We start from the raw sequence: 23,432 nt of genomic DNA on the forward strand, positions 1-23,432 counted from the left end.
GCTTCCATGGGAACAGGCTCGGCTCCGCCTCTCCAAGCGGCGCTCGGCTGCCGCGTCGGGGACCCGCTGGCAAGTCCGCGGCCCAGAGCGGCGCCTCCTCTTCCCCGGCGGCGCGTGGGGACGCGTAACGTCCCCGCCGGTGACTTCATCGCCCCAGGGCCCGGCCACGGAGCTAGGGGGCGTGGTCTGTGGGTCACGGGCGGGTCAGGGTGAGCTAAGAGGCGGGGCCTGTCGTGCGCGTGGGCGGGGCCAAATCGGTGGGCGGGGCCTGGCAGGCGGGCTTTCTGGGGGCCGCGGCGGGGCCCGAGCTCCGCGGCGGGGGCCCCCGTCGTGCAAGGGGGAGCCGGGCAGAGACGTGGGAGGGGCGTGCTTGGGTGCAGTGGGCTGGCCGGGGCCTTGCAGAGGGCAGTGACCAAGGAGCTAATGCTGGCAGCATGGGAGCCCTGTGCTCAGGTCTCTCTGCCTGCGGCGCTGCGGACCTTGCCTGGTAGGCGCTCCTTGCCCGGAGAGCGGTCCTCCCCGCATGGGCAGAGCTCACCTTGCAGGTCACGGTCACTCAGGCGCTTGCGGCTTCTGAAAGCGTTTTCTTTTCTCCGCTGCCCAGCCTCTGGTTTGTTTTATTCTTTGTCCCTTTGTCTTCTGTACAAAACAGACAGGTTTCAGAGTCGCAGCCGTGTTAGTCTGAATCCGCAAAAAGAAAAGGGGGCCTTGTGGCACGGTAGAGACTCACCAGTCTGTTTGAGCATAAGCAAAACAAACAGGGAAATTCGGCACAAAACACTCCATTCAAGTAGTATGGTTAACGTTACACCTCTAAACAAACCGAGCTGTACTACTGTTCCCTTCCAGCTGTCATACTAATTCGGCGATGTCGCCCGTGGGGAATAGTTCCTGGCCCCCTTTCCCAGATTCATTGTGTAGCTCTGTGTGTTACTGTTTGGGCCATTAAGTGTATCCCATAAAACACGCCAATTTATGGTTTGCATTTCCAGAATTTTCAGCATTTCAAGTTGTAACCTGAACATTACACTAAGATGTGTTTTGGATTTGATTAAACAATAGTCCTTAGCCCTGAGATAGCATATTTCAGCCTCAAACCTCTGTATAGACACTAACTTTTCAATATAATACTCATTCTGTAATAGAGATTTCACATGCCTGTTTGGCCTTAGGTAAATAGAGTTTTTCTTCATATAGGGCTTAATCCAATGCCTCCTGAAATCAGTGGAAGTCTTTTAACTGATTTCAGTGTGCTTTGGATCAGGTCCATGCTGAGGGGGAGTTAGTTATCTAACTCAAGTGATACATTTTTAATTCTAATCACCATACATGAGGCTTAGTAATGACTACTGGGTAGTGTTCTGGCACTTGGAGGTAGCTACTGAGCTAAGCAATATAGCTGATCTCGCTGCCCGCGTGGGGAGCTTTTATGCACATGTTTAATTTTAAGTCATTGCTAAGTGTCCAGATGCGTTGCTCTGGCAACATCTGCTCACAAAAGTTTTCAGTAAACAAAAAGTGTTACAAGCGTCTCACTTCACAGATTCACAGTAGCTGGTGACATCAGCACTAGTTGATGATAAGGACATGAGCTCATAAACGTGATCAAATCAGTTTTTCTGGCTGCCTGCCACAGCTCCTGGTCCCTGCGCCTCCTCCATTGGTACAGCCTTTGGATGTTTAATATCAGCTACACCAACCCAGTAAAGTTGCTGCACTCATGTCCACACCAGTGTTCTGAGGTTCCTGTGTGGAACTTTTGTCTGAGACCCCTGGATGAACTGCATAGCTAAGAACAGGACGCAGGGTTTGTGATTCCAGAACAGTTGTGTGCCATGGAGCAGAGTCTTATGTCACTGGACCCATCAGAGTCCACAGAGTCTGAGGTATTTTTTGTACAGGGCTAGTATCCATGTCTCCCTTGGCTCCTGATCCTTTATAGTGTTCTTCGGAAAACATTAGGCGATCTGATTCTGTTCATAGACTTTTGTAGATTCGTTTCCTTTTTCCATTCACCATCAACACATTCTTCGAATTCCTTTTCAAAGCTTTCTTCTTCCAAGAACCTCAAATACTAACCCATCTCTGAAAAGTGCAGCCTCCAATAGGGGCGAGGAGAATCTTTAAGCACCCAGATGAAGATCACTGCAGAATCAGGGCCAAGGTTAGCACCACCCTTCGGGCCTCCTGTTGTGTTCATGAGCTGTCCAGCTATTGGACTGTGTCTTCCTTTGTATCTTGTGTGGAGCTGAGTCCATTGTCAACACCTTACAAATAAATTGTAATAATAATGTTTTATTTTCTATTTTCAAAACCTCTTTTCTCTACAAAAGGGCCCAAACCAGAACTCCAGATCCAAACATTGGGATGTTTGAAATCTTCAGCCATGTCCCAAGATTCTTGCTCAGAACAACGTGTGTATTTTGCAGTTCTGAGGAACTGACTAATTTCAAAGACTAGAATTTTCCAGTGTTGGAATTCAGCTGCCTGAATTAGGATCCACTCTCAATCCCCACTCTGATTCACTATCAAAATGAAAATCTGGAGACCTCTTTCTGAACTGTAGGGGATGAATGAACAGAACAGGTAATCATCAAGTGATCCATCCCCAGTCGCTCATTCCCAGCTTCTGGCAAACAGAGGCTAGGGACACCATCCCTGCCCATCCTGGCTAATAGCCATTGATGGACCTATCCTCCATGAATTTATCTAGTCCTTTTTTGAAGCCTGCTATAATTTTGGCCTTCACAACATCCTCTGGCAAGGAGTTCCACAAGTTGACTGTGCGTTGTGTGAAGAAATACTTCCTTTTGTTTGTTTTAAACCTACTGCCTATTAATTTCATTTGGTGGCCCCTAGTTTGTGTGTTATGAGAAGGAGTAAATAACACTTCCTTATTTACTTTCACCACACCAGTCTTGACTGTATAGACCTCTATCATTTCCCCCCTTAGTTGTCTCTTTTCCAAGTTGAAAAGTCCCAGTCTCATTAATCGCTTCTTATACAGCAGCCATTCCATACCTCTAATCATTTTTGTTGCCCTTTTCTGAACTTTTTCCAATTCCAATATATCTTTTTTGAGATGGGGCGACCACATCTGCACGCAGTATTCAAGATGTGGTCGTACCATGGATTTATATACAGGCAAAATGATATTTTCTGGCTTATTATCTATCCCTTTCTTAATGATGCCCAACATTCTGTTCGCTTTTTTGACTACCACTGCACATTGAGTGGATGTTTTCAGAGAACTATCCACAATGACTCCAAGATCTCTTTCTTGAGTGGTAACAGCTAATTTAGACCCCATCGTTTTATATGTATAGTTGGAATTATGTTTTCCAATGTGCATTTCTTTGCATTTATCAACATTGAATTTCATCTGCCATCTTGGTGCCCAATCACTCAGTTTTGAGAGATCCTTTTGTAGGTCTTTGCAGTCTGCCTGGGACTTAACTTTCTTGAGTAGTTTTGTATCATCTGCAAATTTTGCCACCTCACTGTTTACCCCCTTTTGCAGATCATTTATGAATATGTTAAATAGAACTGGGCCCAGTACAGACCCCTGGGGGACACCACTATTTACCTCTCTCCATTCTGAAAACTGACCATTTATTCCTACCCTTGTTTCCTATCTTTTAACCAGCTACCGATCCATGAGAGAAGCTTCTCTCTTATCCCATGACTGCTTGCTTTGCTTAAAAAGCCTTTGGTGAGGGATCTTGTCAAAGGCTTTCTGCAAATCTAAATACATTATATCCACTGGATCCCCCTTAACCACATGCTTGTTGATCCCCTCAAAGAATTCTAGAAGATTGGTGAGGCATGATTTCCCTTTACAAAAACCATGTTGACTATTTCCCAACAAATTATGTTCATCTATGTGTCTGACAATTTTGTTCTTTACTATAGTTTCAACCAGATTGCCCGGTACTGAAGTCAGGCTTACCGGCCTTTAATTGCGAGGGTCACCTCTGGAGCCCTTTTTAAAAATTGGCTTCACATTAGCTATCCTCCTGTCATTAGCTATCCTTCCAGTCAGTGGAAGGAAACTCTGTTAAGTATCACTCGAATAATAACCCTAAAAGACTTCAAATAGGAAAAGGTCTGAACAGGTGACGTGGAGTTTGCAATTCACAAATTCTAATCCCAGCTCAGACAGCTCGCTGTGGCCTTGGGGAAAATGAGGATAATATTATTCTGAAGGGTCTAGTATAGTTTGTGACGGTTGATGAAGCTGAAAAGAACTAAGTGTTATTATCTAAGTAAGGAAAGATAAATTGCAAACACATGCACACACACAAATTCAAATTAAAGTTTTTGCATTGATAGAAATAAATGCTGCTCTGCTAAGTGAAGGGTTGGGAGCTGCATGCCCAGCTGCTGGGAGGGTGGGGAACATATTTCAAGAGTGCTGTTTTGTCTTTTCAGAGATCAGGGACATCCCCAATGTGTTTTTGGGTTTCTGTTCCTAGGTCATGTCCCTATCTTGTTTCTATAACCCTCACCATGGCTCCTTGATACATGCCACCGGCCATGCAGAAGTGTGGACAGACTGGAACAGCACCTCCAAGTTTAGCCAGTATGGCTGGAGATGCACCACCAATGAGGATGCCTACTCCAAGAAAACCCTTATGGGGAATTGGAACCAGGAGCGGTATGATATCCAGAAAATCGCGCAGCCAAAACCGCTTCCTTCCCAGGTACAAACTTTCTGTTCCTCCTGTCCTTTTGATTGACCTCTAAAAGTGAAATAGCAGATACCGTCAAAAGCCCCAGCCCTACAGCCTCTTTCATTCACTGTTTGCTCCACCCTGACCCCATTAGCAGGGGCAAGAACTTGAGAAATTTCCTTTTGCTCTCCAACACCCAACCTCTGATCCATCACTAAAAAGGCCCAGTCTCACTCAGCTTTGGCCATTCTTAGCTCCACTCACTTTACTTTCACCTGGTTCCTGGTGTTCTTTCCTTTGCTGTTAATGTCCTGCCCCTAGCTAGTGACTCAAGGGCAGAATCTGTAAGCCACAAGTTACTGTGCAAGTTCTGCCCTTCAGTTACTCTCCGCAAAGCCACTGAAGTCAGTTTGTGCCATGGTCTGAGCCACTCGTAACTCAGCAGTGTTTCACAGGCCAGAGCTGTTTCTGCTTTGGACTCATGGTTCTTCCCCTCACCATATCACTGGGCTCCTTGGCATTAATGATATCAGGTTTCATGTGACAAAACTACAGGCATGTCCATTCTGCAGTGGCCTTTAGCTTACCCAGAGTGTAAAGAGGGATTATGATTTCAGATGCTTTGGTGAGCAGGCTATTCCTTTAACAGATATGCAGTATTTTTTTTATTAGATGTTTGTTTACTTATATTTTGCTGCACTAAACATGGGCTTTTCCTTTCAGTATGCTCACTACTTTGAATCAATTTATTCATCAGATTACAACAAGGAAAGGCATCACGGCTCAAGAAGTAGGTGCATGGAACTGAAGTGTAGTCACTTTGATCTGTGTGGTAGCTAAAAAGAAGTTTTTAAATGACAATCATATGCTCAGAGAAGAAAACAGAGTTCCAGCGTGTCCATTCCCTACTGAGTCATGCCCCTAGATCTAAATGGTAGCTCTTATTTCCAGTCCCACAGGATCTGTGGTGTTTGTATCTCGGGTGTTCTCTTTATATTCTTCAGACTGAGAGGCTAAAGTTCCTCATCAAAATTACATGTGAGGCTCTTGATCCAAAATCCCTATTTGTTGCTCCTGACCCTCTGCCTCATCAGTTTTAGACCCTTACAAACATCTACTTTGCAGAAAACAGCTCATCCCTCTATCTATTCAATCTCATTTTCCGGCTGTGTTTGACGGCTATGAAGACATTTCACTCCAGCTAGGGACATTTTGCTAATCTCTCACCTTACACGCGATATTGTAGAAGGGACATGAGGAATATTCATATGGGTATAACATTTTAAAGCAGAACATGCTTACAGTATCATCAGATTAAAGCATAATGGATAAAAAGACTGACATTGTGGACCAAATTCTCTCTGGAGAGAGAGATGGGATGGGTACAGAATTTACAAGAACAGATCAAAATACTACTCCATCTAGTCTGGAATCCCTGACTCTTATCTGTGTCAGAGCACACCTGGCCTTTCCATTCCAGTACCCAACCTCCTGCCCCGCCAAACCAGACCATAGCTCTGTCTAGTCTTGTATCCCATCTTTGTCCATGGCCAATACCTGATTCTTCAGAGCAAGATGTAAAAGCTCCATAATCTGCACCTTTAAATCTGGCAATGTTTCCAGAACGGTTGAGTGGATTGTTTGGCTTTCCTGACCTAGCATGGGATAGCACTTAGGTGCTTTCGAAATCCTATGCTATGGGACCCTAGCACCTTATACAGGATCTTTCCAGTGTGTTCTTTGTCCAGGAATTATGATAAAACCCTGGACAATGCCAACTGGCTGAGAGTGCATAGTATCCTTCAACCCGTGTTCCGCTTCCCAATAGGCTGGTAGAAGTTGTGTCTGCCCCTGGATTTGTTCTTCCTGTTGTCTCATTTCCTGACAATAGCCTTCTCGTTGCTTTGCCTTTAACTCATCAGTTTTCTCCTTTCTGCTCTCAGGATTTAAACAAGAACCTCATTGGTTTCCTGGACACCAGCCTGAGCTGGAACCCCCTCCAGTTAAACGGACTGCACGGTCCTGCTACATGATAGATTACGGACCTCCTCAAGGCAGAACTCCCCTCATTTGTGAAATTCGGGGAAAAGAACAGGAGGGGGCACAGCAGAAGCAATAGGAGCAGAGAGAGGCGGTTAACCTGAGATCAGCCCAGTGGTTAGAATGACTCCAACCTGTTTGCTGCTAAGGGACCATCCTTCAAGTCGTGAAACATTTCTGATATTAAAACACAGGGCATCAGAGTGACAAGTACATGCTTTCTGAGGCTTATGCCCTATTGTTTGTCGCTCCATATGTTATTTCTGCCTTCTGACATTTTAATTTTTACTTTGCACAGAGGACTCTGACATTTCCTTTTGCTGAGAGTGTGGCTTCCCGTGGCATGATACCAAGACAAATAGACCCGAGAGTGTTTTAAAAATGTAACTGAATTTCATCAGCAAGTGCCTGTTTATAAGTGTGACCAGTTAGTTTTCCACAAAATCTGATTAATTTAATTTTATTTCTGTCACTTTAAGGCCCTAGGGAATGGCATATTTGGCTTCAAAATCTGTCACTTCTGAAATATTTCATGTGTCTAGTGAAGCGAAGATAATGAACTATCTGAGAAAATGAAGTTTAGAGTCTAATAGAAATGTCACCACTCGTACATCACGGGACAGATGTGCACATGGCAATTCTCTCTACTCCCTTCTGTGCTAGAGTTACAGACTAAACTGGATCAATGCTACCATTGCTTTCCCTTTGTCAGCATCCCTCAGGGTTGAGCTGCTGGTGACAATTGATGGCAAACTCTGTAGCATTTTATATCACTCTACAATCAGCTGAACATTTTATACGTCAGCTGCTATTTATTGTTTGAAGGGCACTGGCTGCATAGTTTCAGAGTGATGTGATTTGTACCATGAGAGCAGGACATTTATCTCTGCTGTTGCTGTAACTGTGTATACAGCAGCTTTGCAACTGTAACCTGTGTCTGCTCTGAATTAGTTGCAGCCTTTGCACATTTCCTCACAACATGGGCCATTCTAGAGATTTCTAATCAAATTTTCCTCCCTTAAGTGTCATCTAATGCCCATAACTAGAGTGGGTTTAGGCTGTCCTGGAGTTTTTGAACCAATTAAATTCATTTCCCCCAGAGCAACTTTTCTGATACTAGTAAGACACAGTCAGCAGGAATCTGGGATTTGTAGAGGTCTGATCCAGACAGAAATACTGAGGAAAAATGGATCATGGAACTAGGTGATAGCAAAAAATGTCTGCATATAAAGTGAAATCAGCATCGCAAAGTGTTCCTTAGTGCCTCAGGCTGGGGGAGACTTTGGTTTCATGAAGCCTGATGTCCTCTGAGCCCCTAAATGTTTCACTAGCTCCTTGAGCCCCCCATTCCTCCCTCATCAGCCTGTAGGAAAGGGGCAGTGCGGGGCGGGGGGGTATATTTAGCTTCAAACTAAACTTCTGCCCCCTCTGAAGCTTGCAGAGTCCTCTGGAGGCAACTCTCTTCTCAGCTTCCCACTACCTATGTGCCTCCGAGAGGAAGAGAATGGGAGCATGGGGCCAATGTCGGAGGTTCAATCATCACCCTCCTAGCCTGTGGCCAACACAAACTAGAGAAGCTACTGAGGAGCCCGGAGAAAGGCTTTGCTTTTTGCTGCTGGTTCCTGATCTCCATGCTCAGTAGGAGGATTCACTTTAGTCCCAGTAAGCACAGCAGTCCCTTGGGCCTGGCCTAGAGCAGGGAGATGATGCTGTTGTGTATCATGCAGTTCTGTGTCCAGTTCCCCCCACCAATACCACTGGCCCATTCATATTTGTGAGCATCTAATACAGCATCTTGCCATTTCCAGCTCTCCGGGTTCATTATGCAGGTATCAAATCCTGCAGTCCTTATTCAGTCAAAACTCCCACTCAAGTCAAGGGTGTAGCAAACACCAAGGAAGGGCTGAGCAAACATCAAATAAAATCTTCAGGGTTTGGCACCAGAGGTATATGAAGACATTTTAGAGCTGGCTTGGCTATGGGGGACACTGTGGGCTGTGGGGGAGTCTGTCTAAATCAGGCTATGTATGCTGCTTCCTACAGACTGGACACCAATAGTATCTTAGACTGTAAGCTGTTTGGGGCAGGGACCATCTTTTTGGTCCTGTGTTTGTACAGCACCTAGTACAGTGGGTTTCTAGTGCATGACTTGGGCTTGTAGACATTATCACAGTACAAATAATAAGTAATTGCATGCATATATCCCAAAGGCCCAGTCTTACCAAGCTTTGCTATAGTAGCAGTGACACCACATGCAAGACCCTAACATTCAAAGACAAAACCACAAGATGCTTATTTATGTTTTATTTGTTAGCAAATGAGCTTGTTCTCTTTCCTTAGCATAAATAAATAAGTATGGCCAGTCAGTACAGCATACGCTGCTTGCATCCAATGGAAAGGTTTTCCTGGATGGAAAAGTTGGTTTCATACAGCTTTCTACTTCCTCTGGGCCCCTGCAATGGCAGATTTCTCCTCGCGGGTGATGGGAATGGTGCGCTCGGGAACATCGGTTTGTTTCCTTGGTCCATTCACTGTCAGGACTCCATCCGAAGACAGGGATGAGGTGATGGACAGAGGATCCACATCTGCTGGGATCCTGTATTTCCTGTTGAACTCCCTGGCAATGAAGCCATGCTCATCCTTATTGAAAGGGAAGGAAAAGAACAGCCCTGGTTTGATGTGCCAGCTCAGTTCCAACTAACAACATTCCCCCTGAGCTGAGGTCAAGTTCGGGAAGCTCCCGCCCAAAAGGGAAATGTTTCAGAAAGTTTGGAGCATCACTGTCTGGAGAGACCTTGGCAAAGTGGCAGGGCTAAACTGAATTCAGATACTGCGCTGTGCTGTCCAGGCTTAAGCTGGTAGCAGGCTTGAGAACCCTACAAACTTCATTTCATGGTGGGGCTTTTGCTTCCTAACTCAGTTCATCAGATTGCCCTTATTCGTCGGAGTTCTACTGTTGTCCCCTTAAACATTTCAGGCAGAGAAATGGCCAGTACCACCCCCAGCCATTCCCCAGGGTCTCAGTGTACATTACAATGCACAGATTCCTAAGCGTCTGATCTCCAGTACAGCACTCTATTGCTCCTTTGCTCCTAGGAAGTTTTGACTTCACCCTCCTCCGAGCTGTCACATAGGTATTAAGGGCCAAACTTCAGCAGGAGCTGCACTCAGGTAACCAAGAGCAAAATTCAACCCTTTGAGTTGCATGTGCAAGCTGCTGTTATGGGTCTTTGCCAGAGAAACATATCGTGAAGATTAACAATACAGGTAGTGTCTGATACATCATTTGGTATTAAAATTCTTTTCATTGTTAACTGACTTAATTAGTTCAATAATCTCCAAACTCGGGCTTTCCCATCCCTGCACTCCTGGCCCCTTCCCAACAAGAGAGAGGTTCAGAAATGTTCATTTTATGAATGGTTTTTCACAGCAATAATCTCTGCCCCGCTACTGCCCAGGCTGTGATAGGTCAGGGGGATGTATTTGGGACATGGGCATCTTTGTTAGAATGAAATGATTAATGAAAGTGAACAGAAATTATTTCAGAGTAGCAGGCAACAAGGTGGTTTTGCCATCTTGTTAGATCCTTGCTTAACAGGTGCAGGGGCAGTTCAGACTTTACCACAGAGCAGATATACCTGGCGCTCCTCGTGTTTCCCATGGACCTCGATCACATCCCCCAACACCTTGACTTTTAGGTCCTCAGGAGAGAAATGCTTCACGTCGACATTTACGGAAAACTTGTCCTTCTCCAGTCGCATCTGCAAACCAAGGGGCTGGTTAGAGAAGAGTAGCTCCAGTGCTAGCTGTGGGTGTCACCCGGCATCAGGCAGGTCAACGGAAAAGCGCCTATGAATTTTAGTGATGTAGAACCAAGCCCTAGTTTGGGAGGCCAACATGCCCTGCCCCTCAAGGGCTGACTAAGGCAGGAACAGTCTGTCTAACTTGCTCCTTTGTTTCAGTCTTGGATCCCAGTCATGCCGGGTTGTCTCTGTCTACCTAGGTTTTTTTATTGTTGCGCATCCCTGTATTATCTGAGTGCCTTTGCCTTCTTGTCTTGACTAGCGGAGGATAAATACTTCCTTGTGGAGTGTTAAAGGGGCACACTGTAACTTGAACTTTTAGAAATTGATCAATAAATTGACATATGATCAATTTTTATGATCTATTATTATTTGTTTGTAATTCTTTTACAGAATTATTTGGGGCTTTCTGCTCCCCTTATTGATATTTACAGCGGTCTTGTCAGCACTGGAGAAAACAACTGTGCATTTGACTCCACCTTGTGTGTACTCAGGTCACATTTTCCCCTGTATAGTCAGAGTCTTGACTAACCTAACTAATGTGTCATTGGCAAATTTTGCCACCTAAGCCCTCATCATTGATAAATACATTTATCAGTATTTGTCCTGGTATGAAATGCTGAGTCACCCCCTGCTAATCTTTTGCCTTCTTAATTTCCTTTACCAGGTATAGGAAGTGCTGCATTCTATTGGATGCTCTAGGGTTGATGTCCCATTTCTGAAGTGTACCTGTTTGACTTGAATAACTTCTTGGACCATGCCATTTAGCCAAACTGTTTTCCTTCTTGCCTTCCTGCTTAATTCATTTTTCTTTTGCTGAGGGATGTACATGCCTTCTGAGACTGTTATGAGATGCTTAAATAGCCTCCATGCTGACTCTAAGCAGTTCAGTTTCCTCACTTTTGACTTGGGGTCTCTTTGCTTCCTCAATTGTTTGGGTTTCCCTTCCTAAAATTTAGTTTTTGAACAAGATTCCTCCATCTAGAGTGCTGAACCTAATTACACTGAGCTCTCTACACTTTGTGAGTGAAGAGTTGCTTTGGTGCCAAGCAACACACAGAAGTTGGTTCAACAGGTAACTGGGTCTGAGCACTAAGTCAAGAAAATGAAGAGAAAAAAGTATTTCCCCATAATGTCTTTCAGTTAGAGTAATCCTAGATGTTATTTGTACCCCTGGGTCTGATGCAAAGTCCAATGAAGTAGGAAGATGACCTATGTCTTCAAGGGACTTTGGATGAGCCTTAAATAGACACAAACTTTCCAGCCAGCAATGGGACTTTCAAGAGGGTAGTGTCCCTTTAAGACCTTGTTAGACACTAGTTCTTCAGACTGTCCCTGCATTTCTCTTCGCTCACAGCCTACTGCTGTCAATGCCCTTGAAAACTTCAGACACCCAGGGCCTGTTTTGCCACTCACAGCCATGTAACTTCAGCAGAGCGACTCCTGATTTACACCAGGCTGAGAGAAGGTTCAAGCTTGTTGTTTACTAACTCTCCAGTGTGTTTCAACTAGGGCATTGCTATCAAAGCAGCTGTTTTTTTGCCTCCCACTCCTAACTGCAAGGCCTGGAGGGATGAATGGGCACTTGTCATGCAGCAATTCAGAGCTGGAGCTGAAGGACTTGCTGCGTGGAGGCGGGAAGTTTGTGCGGGGCCCCTGGCAATGTGAACTTGGGGCTCTGCCAGCTTTTGCAGTGATTTATCTGTGAAATTCCGTTGAAGGAGGGAGACTCGGACAAAGTCTTGAAGTCTGACAACTCAGGGAACTAGTGCTTAACAAATGTCATGGGGAACCATAGGGAAGATGGAATGGGGGAAAGGGCAGAGGGGATATTGAGGGTCAGGGAACAGGCAGTTTTGGGGGAAGAATTTCCCTGGCTCTTCTCTTACAAATTAACTACTGAGATTCTATGCATAGTTCTCCTCTGTGTTCTCCTGGAGGAATTCCAAGCCCTTGTCTGAGCTGAAAGGTCAGAGAGGAAGATGCCAAGTGCTGGTGGGAACTGAGGGTCTGGTGGTTCATCATTCTCCGCAGCTCCTTTGCATCAGCTGAGCTGCCGCAAAGGGGTTGTAACATAAGACAGGCAGATGCTGTCTCTACTACACAATACCCCTGGCAAAAGGAGCTTTTATGCCCAGGGTCTGCCAGCTCTGTGCCACCTCTGCAGCAACCCCAAGTGCCTGGGGAGTTCTGGAGGTGAGAGGGTGTAAGTCAGCATGTTCTTACCTCCCAGGGATTCTGAACCTCCCCATATGGGGCTTTGAAGCAAGGGCACAACTTGGACTGCCCCAGCCTGCACGGGTGGCCTGAGTAAGGAAGGCACACACTGTCTCCCCTGATGTGTATCCATACAGGGATGAATCTGACCTCAGGTGCAGGAAGCAACTGGTCAGAGAGGGAAAATCAGCAGTAGATATGCCCACTGTGCTGCTGGAGCTAGCCAGATCCCGTTCTCAATAGACTTCCCAGGAGTTTCTCCAGGTCCCAGTCAGACAACGGCAGGGATTGTGCCACCGTCGTTTGCAATTAAGGCAAAGCCAGTTCGTCCTGTTGGTTTGATTCCTCTGAGAACTTTCCCTCTAATTATTGGTCTGGGCAAGGTACCAGATGCCAAGTAAGAGGGCATTTGCCCCATGGGGATATGATGCCTGAACTAAATACAAATGGGGCAAACTTGTTTCTGAAGTCCCACTGGGATGTCTGCATTTACTACTATCCAAGTGGTGCTAGGTGCAATCAGCCATCCACTGACACTGTTCTTGGAGCAGATTGGCCAACAGTGACATATTCTGGGGTGCTGGAGTCACACTGATCTCCCGAGAGGCTACGGAGAGTTGTTCTTTACTAAGGTTTTCCCTACAGCACCAGTTCCTGGATGAAGGCATTCTTCACATTCAGGCTCATTAGAAACATGCGAGCCAAAGATGCAGTGGAGCAGGGAAGCATGGGAGGACTGTTTTCTAGCTCAACCTTGAGATTGAGAGGAAGATGATCCTCCAGGAGCAGGCAAATTATTTACAAGGTGGGGATAGGGGCATTTCCTTTTGCACCTTTCTTAAAATGCAGTTCTACTCTGCAAAGGGAGTCTGTGCAACTTGGCCCTTGTTATCCAACACATCTGCCCCATATGCATCCACATCTGACCAGATTGTCTTAGGAACAGTTTTTAGGACTGTACTGCTTTTAACACCTGTTAGCCCTACAAGATCAGCACACCTCTGGGAAAGGGAGCCAAAGAGTCTGTAACTATTTATTTCTAGTGCGGTAGCACGTAGCAGTCTCAGTCATGGACTAGGATCCTATTGTGCTAGGTTCTGTACAAACACAGGGTTCCTGCAGCATCACCGGAATTATTTAAGCTAAGTCTCAGTTGCAAGGCCCTCCATTACACAAGGCAGAGTTTGGCCCACAGAATCTTTATGACTGAGGATTATGCATGAGCCCAGCATGACTCTCAGATCTCAGACTTTGCTGGGCCAGCAGTTACAATGAACATATTTTTCCTTGTATATTGAGCAATTTTTCTCCATATATATCAAAAGATGAAGGACATGGAGCCAGCCCATCATGCCAACTTGCAGTCACTTTGCAGAGCAGAACCCCAGTCTGCTTGTCCTTCTAGACTAGATTCTGCCAGAAACCTGCTAATGCTCAGTTCCCTGCAGATAGGTGTGATAATCTACTCTCTTCTGTTTAACTAATTAACCCTTTGTGCAGATAGAAGAGACTCTGTGGCTTGGCCAATGTCATTCCCAGTCTGATTGTTCATAATTCAGGTGCTTCTCAAATGCCTGCCAACCCACAGATTGCCTAACCTGAGTGAGGAAAATAAAATCATAGGCACTGCTGTACTGTATCGTGTCACTCAAACCTGAGAGTAAGGCACTAAACTCTCGGGGGGGAGGGATACAGGTTTGGAAGTGAGCTCAGCACTTGTACCCCCTGTGCTAGTGAAACTCAGGTGCTGCATTCAGGCTTCAGAAAGGAGTATTCATGCATTAGCACCTCCTGCTGCGCACTTCACAGAGCAGCATCGGTATGGTTACAGAGGGGGTGCAGATCTCACCTTCCTAACCAGCATTAAAACATAAGAGTGAAACAGGGCCGAAGAATGAGGCCGTGGGGTAAGCAGGAGGGTCTACTCTAGTTTGGCAATCAGGCCAGGGAGACTCATGAACCAAGAGTCCGATGAAGTGAGCTGTAGCTCACGAAAGCTTATGCTCAAATAAATTGGTTAGTCTCTAAGGTGCCACTAGTACTCCTTTTCTTTTTATGAACCAAGAGGATGCCCAGGATTTGATGCCTCCTCAACATCCTTAAGGAGAAATCTCTACTTCTCCTTTGTGATTCAACAGAAGTGAAGCCAAACCAGAGAAATGACAGCTGCAGATAAGGAATTGTGCCACGTAGCAATGGCTGAAAACTGTGAAAGAGGAAGTGTGATCAAGATGGTACAGCAGGTGACGGGGAGTCAGAACTCCTGGGTATATTCCTTCTCCCAGAGGGAGTGTGGTGTAATAGTTAGGAGAGTGAACTGGGAGTTCAGGGCTCCCATGTTCTGTTCTCTGCACTGCTGCTGATTGCTGTGAAATTTCAGGCAAATCACTTTGCCCCTCTGTCCCATGGCTATCATAACACTTACCTACTTCACAGGAGGAATGTGATGCTTAATTAATTGACATTAGTGAAGCATTTTAAGGTGCTTGATTCACAGATGCGACTGAGGCTAAGTATAATGCCGGTCAGCGCCTGCAGGGCTGAATCCTGCCTGACACAGGGAGGAGGGACACAAGAACAGCACCTTCAGTTGCTCCCTTCCCCAAGTTTTTTTCTAATAGCAACCTATGAGCAGCTTCCCAGGGGTTCCCTGGGGAGCCAGGCTGGGCTCTTGGCTCCAGATCCAGCCAGAGGCATGCGCAGCACACAACAAAGCATGTGAAGAGAGAAAAATTACCTCTGAGAATCCCGTCTCTAGCCAGCTGGGTGTCCTTAGGAAGGGGGATCTCAGCAGGAAAGGACTGAGAGCACCCGAGGTAGGGAACAGCTCAGACTCTGAGAGATGCTCTCCGAAGCTCTGGTCAAAGATTCGTGTTGGTGTCAAGAAGGAAAACAGAGGTCTGCGGATCAAGGGATGGTGAATGGCGATATCCATCTGTGTTTATCTGGGAGAAGAGTAAGAATTTATGTGCAGCAGAGTTCTTCAAGGACTGGTGTGCCAGGGCTTTTTATACCCACTGCCGTCCAGGCCTCGCCCCCCTGCTGAACTCTCTGGAAGGGTGATGTCAGGAGTTTTATTATCCCCGCTCTCCGTCTGCTCCATTCAGCAGTGGCCAGTCAATTATCTAGGGGATTTGAATGCTCTGCTAAGGAGGAGGGGGGAAAAAAAGCCTAGTGGGTCAGCAAGAATCAGAGCTGCCCAGCCCCACACCCCCATGCACTGTTTATCTGTAGAGTCCCCAGGCTTGGCTGATGTTCCCAGCTGCTTCAGATGCCAGGAGGATCAATGCAGCTCCTATCTTTGGCTCACACAGAAAGTGACAAGGGCCCGTTGTCTTCATCGTGTTTGGAATCTGGTTCCTGAAGTTACACATGAGCCTAGAGATGGCTCTGCCGATCCTTACAGAAGAGCAGCTGCAGGCCTGCTTTAGTCACAGGACTTAAACAGTCAGAAAAATGCTGTTAGATCACTCTGTCCCTCCCAACCTCCCGCACAGCTGGTGATGATCTGTGTCTGTCCTGACCCCTCCTGCCTGTACAGGTCTTCCCCTCCTGACCCCCTCACAAGCCACCTGGTGCATGTCTGTCCGTGCTGACCCCCCTCCCTCCCAGCTGGTGAGGGTCTGTCTGCCCCAGCCTGCCCCTCCCACCAGCCAGTACAGATCTGTTACCCCTCGTGTATTAACGGGTTTTTTAGTTTTGTCTCTATTTTGCAAACCAGGAATAAAAGTCAGATTTGAATCTAAAATGTTGATCATCCTCTCAGCAGTTTTTACTTACTGGCCTCTTCCCTTCTCTCTCTCACCCCACTGGGGGGTGGGGGGACAGCTACAGGACACTGGCAAGACACCCACAGGGTGGAGGAGCAGACAGCAGGGCAAAATGTATGTGTGAACCTTCAACAGCTGCTGCTCTGTGCCTGTTCTAAGGGCGAACAGAGGATCTCAGCCCCCCTGTGTATGTCAGCCCAGCACCTTTGTCTTTTCCGCAGTGCTAAAGCCACTTGAATGGAGATTTGGAGAAAGGTGAGAGCTCAGCACAGTCGAGGTATGAGCTCAGACTGACCTGTTACATAAATGGCACCACCTGTATTGGGAGAGCCTTTAAAATGCTATTAATGCACCATCATGCTCCCCAGACACGCACGCTGTGCTTCTATCTATCGGCTCCAAAGCACTGACAATCTAAGGAACGCTTATTGGATGAAAGGCACTGTAGAGGAGCCCGTTATTATTCCTAATAGTGATAAGCCATCTTCACAGACAGGCTCCAGGAGACACTCCTCCTGCAATCTCTGTGCCTCCCCAGGGGAGATGGAATCTCATGAGTTTTAGCCAGCAGCAGCTGTCAAGAGCACAGTGGAGGGAAGACCAACGCCAAACCCAAGGGCCCTGCTGTTCCCTCTTCCTTCTTTGTGTTACTGACTCCGTGGTGTGCATGCAGCTGCTCAGGATGGATGCTGGGAATTAATGTGCAGCACCCAAAGAAACTGCCACAGTGAGACCTGGCTATGGCACAGCTGTGTGCCAGCTAACCAGCAGAGCCACTGTGCCTGGAAGCACTGAGTCCCGAAGGAACAAGGAGAAGTGCTGCCTGGGCCCTGAGCTGAGACAGGATCCTTTCTCCTGTGCAGAGCTGTGCTCTGATCCTGCTTAGTTCACAAGTGAAGAGAAGGTGGAAGGGGACCTTTCAGAGCCGGAACATCTCAGAGAGCAACAAGAGTGAGAATCCAGCCCTGCCACTGCCTCCCTATGGATCTGCTGCTGCCCCTCAAGCCTGACCTGCAGAAGCCCTTGAAGTGCCAGTCCTGAGCAAATCACCAGTTACCTTGTCCCATGCATGTGTTTCTGCTAGTACCTCACCCAGGTTTGCATCCAAGTTTTCTGGTGCATTACCCCTGCTCACCCCGGAGTTGAGCCTTATTTGTATTCATAGCGCTACTGGGAATAAAAAGTGACTCATATAAGCCACTGGGTTAAATTTAACATTGAGTGAGTCTGATTACTAAGGATAATCGAGGAACATGCAGTGATGGTATGAGTGCAGCCGCCCGTCATCTCGCCAGCTGCCGCCGAGCCTGACAGCAATGCTGTATTTCTGGTTTCATTCCTTTCTGTTTGGGTGTCACACTTGTTCCTTCCTCTTCCCCTTCTTTCAATGGGTGTGGCTCATGTATGCATGCTGGCACCTCCCCAAAGGCACTGCTGGGAACTTTCTCCTTACAGTCCCCTTCCTCTGGTCTGCACACTTGTGCTCCAATGGGTTGGCCACCAGACTGCTCCACAGAGACACTCGGATCTCCATCGGTAAATCCCAAGGGAAGAGCGTCCTTCTGTTACAACTGAAAGGGTTCTGCTGGGTGAACTGGGGGCTCTCCACCAACACATCTCATGTAGGCAGGGACAGGTAGAGCCCTGGGTAGCTTGACAACTCTTTGGGGCGGGGACTGTGGTTTTGTTCTGTGTTTGTACAGTGTCTAGCACAGTGGGGTCTTGGCCAAAGACTGGGGCGCCTAGATAATCATATTAATAGGGAGCAGGCAGCCCTGCCTATGAACTTCACTGGCTCCGATTCTGCGCTCACCTATTGCAACTGATGTAAATTCCATTGACTTTAGGTGACAGCAGAATCACACCTCCCCTCTCTGACTTATAAGAGGCTCGTATACCTGCACATCCACCAATGTGATATATGCCATCATGTGCCAGCAATGCCCCTCTGCCATGTACATTGGTCAAACTGGACAGTCTCTACGTAAAAGAATAAATGGACACAAATCAGATGTCAAGAATTATAACATTCATAAACCAGTCGGAGAACACTTCAATCTCTCTGGTCACGCAATCACAGACATGAAGGTCGCTATCTTAAAACAAAAAAACTTCAAATCCAGACTCCAGCGAGAAACTGCTGAATTGGAATTCATTTGCAAATTGGATACTATTAATTTAGGCTTAAATAGAGACTGGGAGTGGCTAAGTCATTATGCAAGGTAGCCTATTTCCTCTTGTTTTTTCCTACCCCCCCCCCGAGATGTTCTGGTTTAACTTGGATTTAAACTTGGAGAGTGGTCAGTTTGGATGAGCTATTACCAGCAGGATAGTGAGTTTGTGTGTGTGGTTTTTGGGAGGGGGGTGAGGGGGTGAGAGAACCTGGATTTGTGCAGGAAATGGCCCAACTTTATTATCATGCACATTGTGTAAAGAGTTGTCACTTTGGATGGGCTATCACCAGCAGGAGAGTGAATTTGTGTGGGGGGGTGGAGGGTGAGAAAACCTGGATTTGTGCTGGAAATGGCCCACCTGATGATCACTTTAGATAAGCTATTACCAGCAGGACAGTGGGGTGGGAGGAGGTATTTTTTCATATTCTCTGTGTATAAATAAAGTCTGCTGCAGTTTCCACGGCATGCATCCGATGAAGTGAGCTGTAGCTCACGAAAGCTCATGCTCAAATAAATTGGTTAGTCTCTAAGGTGCCACAAGTACTCCTTTTCTTTTTGCGAATACAGACTAACACGGCTGTTACTCTGAAATAAGTGAGTGGAGACCATGCCCCCCCCCAGTGCTATTTCCTGTGCTTGGGGCTGACCCATGGGGGCGGGGGGAGTTTCCCTCACAGCTCCAGGGTCTAGCTCCAACTGCCGGGTGGGTAGGTTGCTGTCAATCCTGCAGCTCTTGGCAAGGGGGGCAGCAGGTACAGGGGGCAGCAACAGCCCAGGCTGTAAGTGTCTCCTTGGATTGCATATCATGGAAACAAGAAAGACATGACTCTGTGCTTTGGAGACTTGGAGCCTTCAAGGCAGCTCTAGTTTCAGAGCACAAGGATCTTATGTGGGGACCAACCCATTCAGGACTTTAAACACGGATCTGGGACAAATCCAGCTCCCAAATAACTAAGGCCTGTCTGTCGTAGGCATTTCCACTGCATCCATCTCTGTGACACTGAAACCCTGGCACTAGAGTAAGGCCAGGGATCATTTTAGCCCATTAGTTTTTAGAGGCTCATTTTCAAGTGGGCAGGGGGTGGGGGTGGAGTTGGGGGAAGTGTTCAGACTATTTAGCACATGCACACAGAACTTTACACCCACTGCGTGATGAAGACTCAATCCTGGCTAGTGGCTGCTCAGCACCTCTGGAAATCTGGCTCCCTTAGATTTTGTTAAACAGAGAATGATTCATGAGGAAGTGAATTGGAGAAGGGCCTTGCTACTTCCCACAAAATGCCCCGTGTCCCAGCACAGTTCTGAACTCCAGGCTAATCAAGCCCAGGTGGAGGCTAGAACATTTGTTGCAACAATGTATCACTTTTTATTTAAACTTTTAGCCAATAAGAACACAACAGCCTGTTTGGATTCCAGTCAAGATGTGTGTTGTATGTGAGGGTACTGGACAAAAATGTAACACTATGTAAAGCATCTCCCAGCATTAGCTAATTAATCCTAATCGGGTGGAGGGGTAGGCACGTGGGCAGTGTTAACCCCATTTTGCAGATGGGAAGGGCACAGCACAATGAGGGGAAAGGCCACAGAACACATCATTGGTCAGAGATGGGATCAGAGCTCAGGAGGTGCTAGCACCTAGCCCTGATTCAGCTCCTAGCACATGCCCGCCCCTTAGTGGAAACCCCATGTAACTCTGCCTAGGCTGTGCCTCCATTCTTTCACCTTCCCTTGAGCCCCCTTCAGCCTATGCCTCCCAGTTCCAGTCTTGCAGGCTCCCTCATTCCACTTCACTGCCCGGTTGCCCCAGCACATCCAGTACCCTGGAGCAGGGAATCCTAGCCCTTTGGCTTTCCATCAATCATGACAGCACATTTCGTTTTCTGGAGCCTTAAACTTAGCCACCCAATAGCCGCAGCCCCTCCCTGTCTGCAGACTGTGGCTAGATCCCCAGCAGGAATGCAGTGAGGCGCTTTCCAAAACCTGTTGTAGTGATAAACACCCATTTTTTCATGGTTTGTGTGTATAAAAACATCTTCTGTATTTTCCACAGTATGCATCCAATGAAGTGAGCTGTAGCTCACGAAAGCTTATGCTCAGATAAATTGGTTAATCTCTCAGGTGCCACAAGTACTCCTTTTCTTTTTGCGAATACAGACTAACACGGCTGTTACTCTGAAACCTCCTGGCTAAGTGTCCCTGGGCCTGTGTGTCTATTTTGGTCGGTATCTTTATCACACACACCTCCCTATGGAATTCACCCGATTAAAACTTTACAATCTGCAGCCTTCTCACTCTCAGAGGCAGCGAGCACGCTGAAGGTTCCTTCCCTGACAGACCATGGCTGAGCGGACGGTCCCCCATGCCTACCCCATGAGCACGGAGTATGAGTTTGCCAACCCCAGCAAGATCTATGACCAGAACTTTGGGGAAGGTAAGAAAGAGGCCGGGCTCCCATCTGGCTTCACTTTTGCTCTCTCCTAGTGCAGGAGACTGTCTGGAGTGCATCCCTTGGGACATCACTTCCTGCAGACACATAGGTGCTGGAACTATGGGTGCTGGGGGTGCTACCGCACCCCCTGGCTTGAAGTGGTTTCTCTTATATACAGAGTTTACAGTTTGGTTCAATGGCTCTCAGCACCCCCCACTATACAATTTGTTCCAGCCCCCCTGCATAGACACATAAGCAGCTGCAGTGGGGGGATTGGAATCATCAAGAAAGCTAATGGGGCCCAGGACAGGTCAAGGGGCATCAGGAGACGCCTCCAGAATAATTAGGAGCCATCATGCTCTTGATCTTTCTCCTAGTTCCCTCCCTTCATGGCTGCATGTTTCATTCCCGCTTTCCTTGCCCCTCCCTCCCTTTTTATTATTCATGCACAAACAGCACTTGGGGAGCAAAATCCTCCCCTTTGATCCGGACTGCTGGTGGGGCCCCTGCTGCCATCAACAGCCAATCCACGTGGCACAGCCCATGCCAAAGAGGTCATGAAGACGCTGTGTAGATACCAGAGAAGGGTCTTGCTCTTTTATTGCAAAGAGTTGCCTGAAAATTGTTAGGAAAAATTGGTTCTCTCCTTAATTAGCTGAAAGACTGTTTAGCCAGCAAGCTCTCTGCCCCTTGCCTGGTGCAGCGGCTGCTGCAGACCTTAGCAGCAGGGGAAGCTCCCCTAGCCCACTGCCCAGGACAGGCTGTGGTGGAATCTGACTGGCAGGCGTTGGATTAAGGAGCTTTTGAAAAGAGCTGCTGCTGGTGGGAGATTTTGCATCCCCAGTCAGCGCAGTGAAAAGCTGAGCTGGTGGGTTCTGGACAAAGCCAGAGCAGCAGCAGCCAGAGGGGAAAGAATGCAGGAGGCAGCAGAACCATTCACCAGGCTCCAAGTGCTAGCACAACAGTGTGAAAAGGCAAAAGCCCCAAGAAAAGCCTGATGTCAGTGCCACACAAAAGGCTTTAGTTCTTCATGCCAGTATCTCTGCATTCAGCGTTTTCCATGTCCAGCTCTGGCTGTGGGCTCCTCTCCTCACAGCACCCACCCCACCCATCACCTATTCTCTCTCGCTCCTAGCTCAGACCCCCAGATGGATGTCAGCCCCGGCAGAGCTGATGGGTGCAGCTGGTGTGTGGCATGGGGTGGCACTCAGTGGGCTGCATGCAGCATTTCAGTGACACATGGGGAGGCTAAGCTAGTGACTCAGTTCCCATTGTACAACAGAAGTGGTGGGTTTGCACAGAGCCCACACAGCTGCTTGCCAAGTCCCAGACTCTGCCAGTCCTGCTAACATTCCCCTTTGCCTGTCTTGGTCTCATTGTTGCTCTTCTCCATCCCAGGATGCGAAGCGACCCTCTGCTCCTCATTTTGTCTCTTTCAGGTGTGTCCCCTGCAGAGATTTTAGCCCCCACTTTGTATCATGGGTACTACATCAGACCCCGGATCAACAAGCAGCTGGACCGAGGGATCTCCGAGATCAACCTCAATGAGCACAAATTCCAGGTGTTTCTGGATGTCTGCCACTTCCTGCCTGACGAGATCGCCGTCCGCACAGTGGACAACCTGCTGGAGGTAACAGCTCAGCACTCCCAGAAAGCTGACCGCCATGGCTTCATCTCCCGGGAATTCACCAGGACATACATCCTCCCACTGGATGTCGACCCCCTGCGAGTTAAAGCCACGCTGTCCCATGATGGCATCTTGAGTGTAGAGGCTCCCCGAACTGGGGGGGAAGTGGAGGCCAGAATCAAGGATGTGAAAATAACTCACCAAGAACGGCCAGTGGCGATGGGAGAAAACCTGGATAAGGGGAAGGGACAGGCTGAGCCCTAAAGCATCCTGGGGCTGTGCTTCAGCTGGGGGGATATGTGATTGTGCCAGACCCCTATTTCTCACCACCGGTGCTTGGCTTTGGGGGAAGACCACTGCTGGAAAAGCGGTGGTGGAGTTGAAGAAAAAGAGTGCGGGGGTAGGGGGGCATACCTGAAGCCTTTTCCCAGTTCAAGCACTGCCCAGAAGAAGGTAGTACATGCTGCCATCGCTACTCTGTTATCTAGAAATAACAGGGGTCACCTCCTGCCATAAACTGCTGTGCTGTGTTGCTGTGGGCTGTTAACCAGCTGCTGTGTTCCACCCCAGAGGGGGCTGCATTTCAAAAGTGGGTGGAGTAATCCAGTGCATAGTTTTTAAACCTCTCACTAACATTTGTGGAGAGTTTTGGGGGTGGAAGGGCTGTAAGTATGTAAAACAACAATAGTTCTTAAAAGGA

General features: G+C 47.5%; 3 protein-coding genes across 4 annotated transcripts; 2 read left to right on the forward strand and 1 right to left on the reverse strand.

The window, feature by feature from the left end:
- Positions 1-2: 2 nt before the first annotated feature.
- CFAP68 (cilia and flagella associated protein 68) lies at positions 3-10,827 on the forward strand. Of its 2 annotated transcripts, none has more exons than XM_073320896.2 (4): positions 3-209; positions 4,476-4,703; positions 5,397-5,463; positions 6,617-10,827. In XM_073320896.2, the coding sequence occupies exons 2-4, from the start codon at positions 4,479-4,481 to the stop codon at positions 6,790-6,792; spliced, it is 468 nt and encodes a 155-aa protein (XP_073176997.1). In that variant the 5' UTR covers positions 3-209; positions 4,476-4,478; the 3' UTR covers positions 6,793-10,827. The 2 variants fall into 2 exon arrangements, with proteins under 2 accessions (XP_073176997.1, XP_073176998.1); XM_073320897.2 differs by lacking the exon at positions 3-209 and adding an exon at positions 500-610.
- On the forward strand, positions 4,621-23,432 carry HSPB2 (heat shock protein family B (small) member 2). The gene is made up of 3 exons (XM_073320893.1): positions 4,621-4,703; positions 20,961-21,108; positions 22,545-23,432. Exons 2-3 carry the CDS (start codon positions 21,015-21,017, stop codon positions 22,994-22,996), a joined length of 546 nt encoding a protein of 181 aa, XP_073176994.1. The 5' UTR covers positions 4,621-4,703; positions 20,961-21,014; the 3' UTR covers positions 22,997-23,432.
- Positions 9,003-15,826, reverse strand: CRYAB (crystallin alpha B). Its single transcript, XM_073320895.2, has 3 exons — positions 15,471-15,826; positions 10,352-10,474; positions 9,003-9,353 (listed from the first exon to the last, which is right to left on the reverse strand). Exons 1-3 carry the CDS (start codon positions 15,666-15,668, stop codon positions 9,150-9,152), a joined length of 525 nt encoding a protein of 174 aa, XP_073176996.1. The 5' UTR covers positions 15,669-15,826; the 3' UTR covers positions 9,003-9,149.

This window comes from Lepidochelys kempii, chromosome 22 (assembly GCF_965140285.1).
Source record: "Lepidochelys kempii isolate rLepKem1 chromosome 22, rLepKem1.hap1, whole genome shotgun sequence".
NCBI lineage: Eukaryota > Metazoa > Chordata > Testudines > Cheloniidae > Lepidochelys > Lepidochelys kempii.

Bases quoted from the DNA above. Each gene is read 5' to 3' on its own strand.
- CFAP68 (XM_073320896.2), top strand. From the start codon at position 4,479: ATGTCCCTATCTTGTTTCTATAACCCTCACCATGGCTCCTTGATACAT. The intron at 4,704-5,396 runs GTACAAACTTTC...TTTTCCTTTCAG, and splicing joins CAAAACCGCTTCCTTCCCAG to TATGCTCACTACTTTGAATC. The intron at 5,464-6,616 runs GTAGGTGCATGG...TTCTGCTCTCAG, and splicing joins AAGGCATCACGGCTCAAGAA to GATTTAAACAAGAACCTCAT.
- CRYAB (XM_073320895.2), bottom strand. From the start codon at position 15,668: ATGGATATCGCCATTCACCATCCCTTGATCCGCAGACCTCTGTTTTCC. The intron at 10,475-15,470 runs GTAATTTTTCTC...CTTGGTTTGCAG, and splicing joins TAGAGACGGGATTCTCAGAG to ATGCGACTGGAGAAGGACAA. The intron at 9,354-10,351 runs GTATATCTGCTC...CCTTTCAATAAG, and splicing joins GGAAACACGAGGAGCGCCAG to GATGAGCATGGCTTCATTGC.
- HSPB2 (XM_073320893.1), top strand. From the start codon at position 21,015: ATGGCTGAGCGGACGGTCCCCCATGCCTACCCCATGAGCACGGAGTAT. The intron at 21,109-22,544 runs GTAAGAAAGAGG...TGTCTCTTTCAG, and splicing joins TGACCAGAACTTTGGGGAAG to GTGTGTCCCCTGCAGAGATT.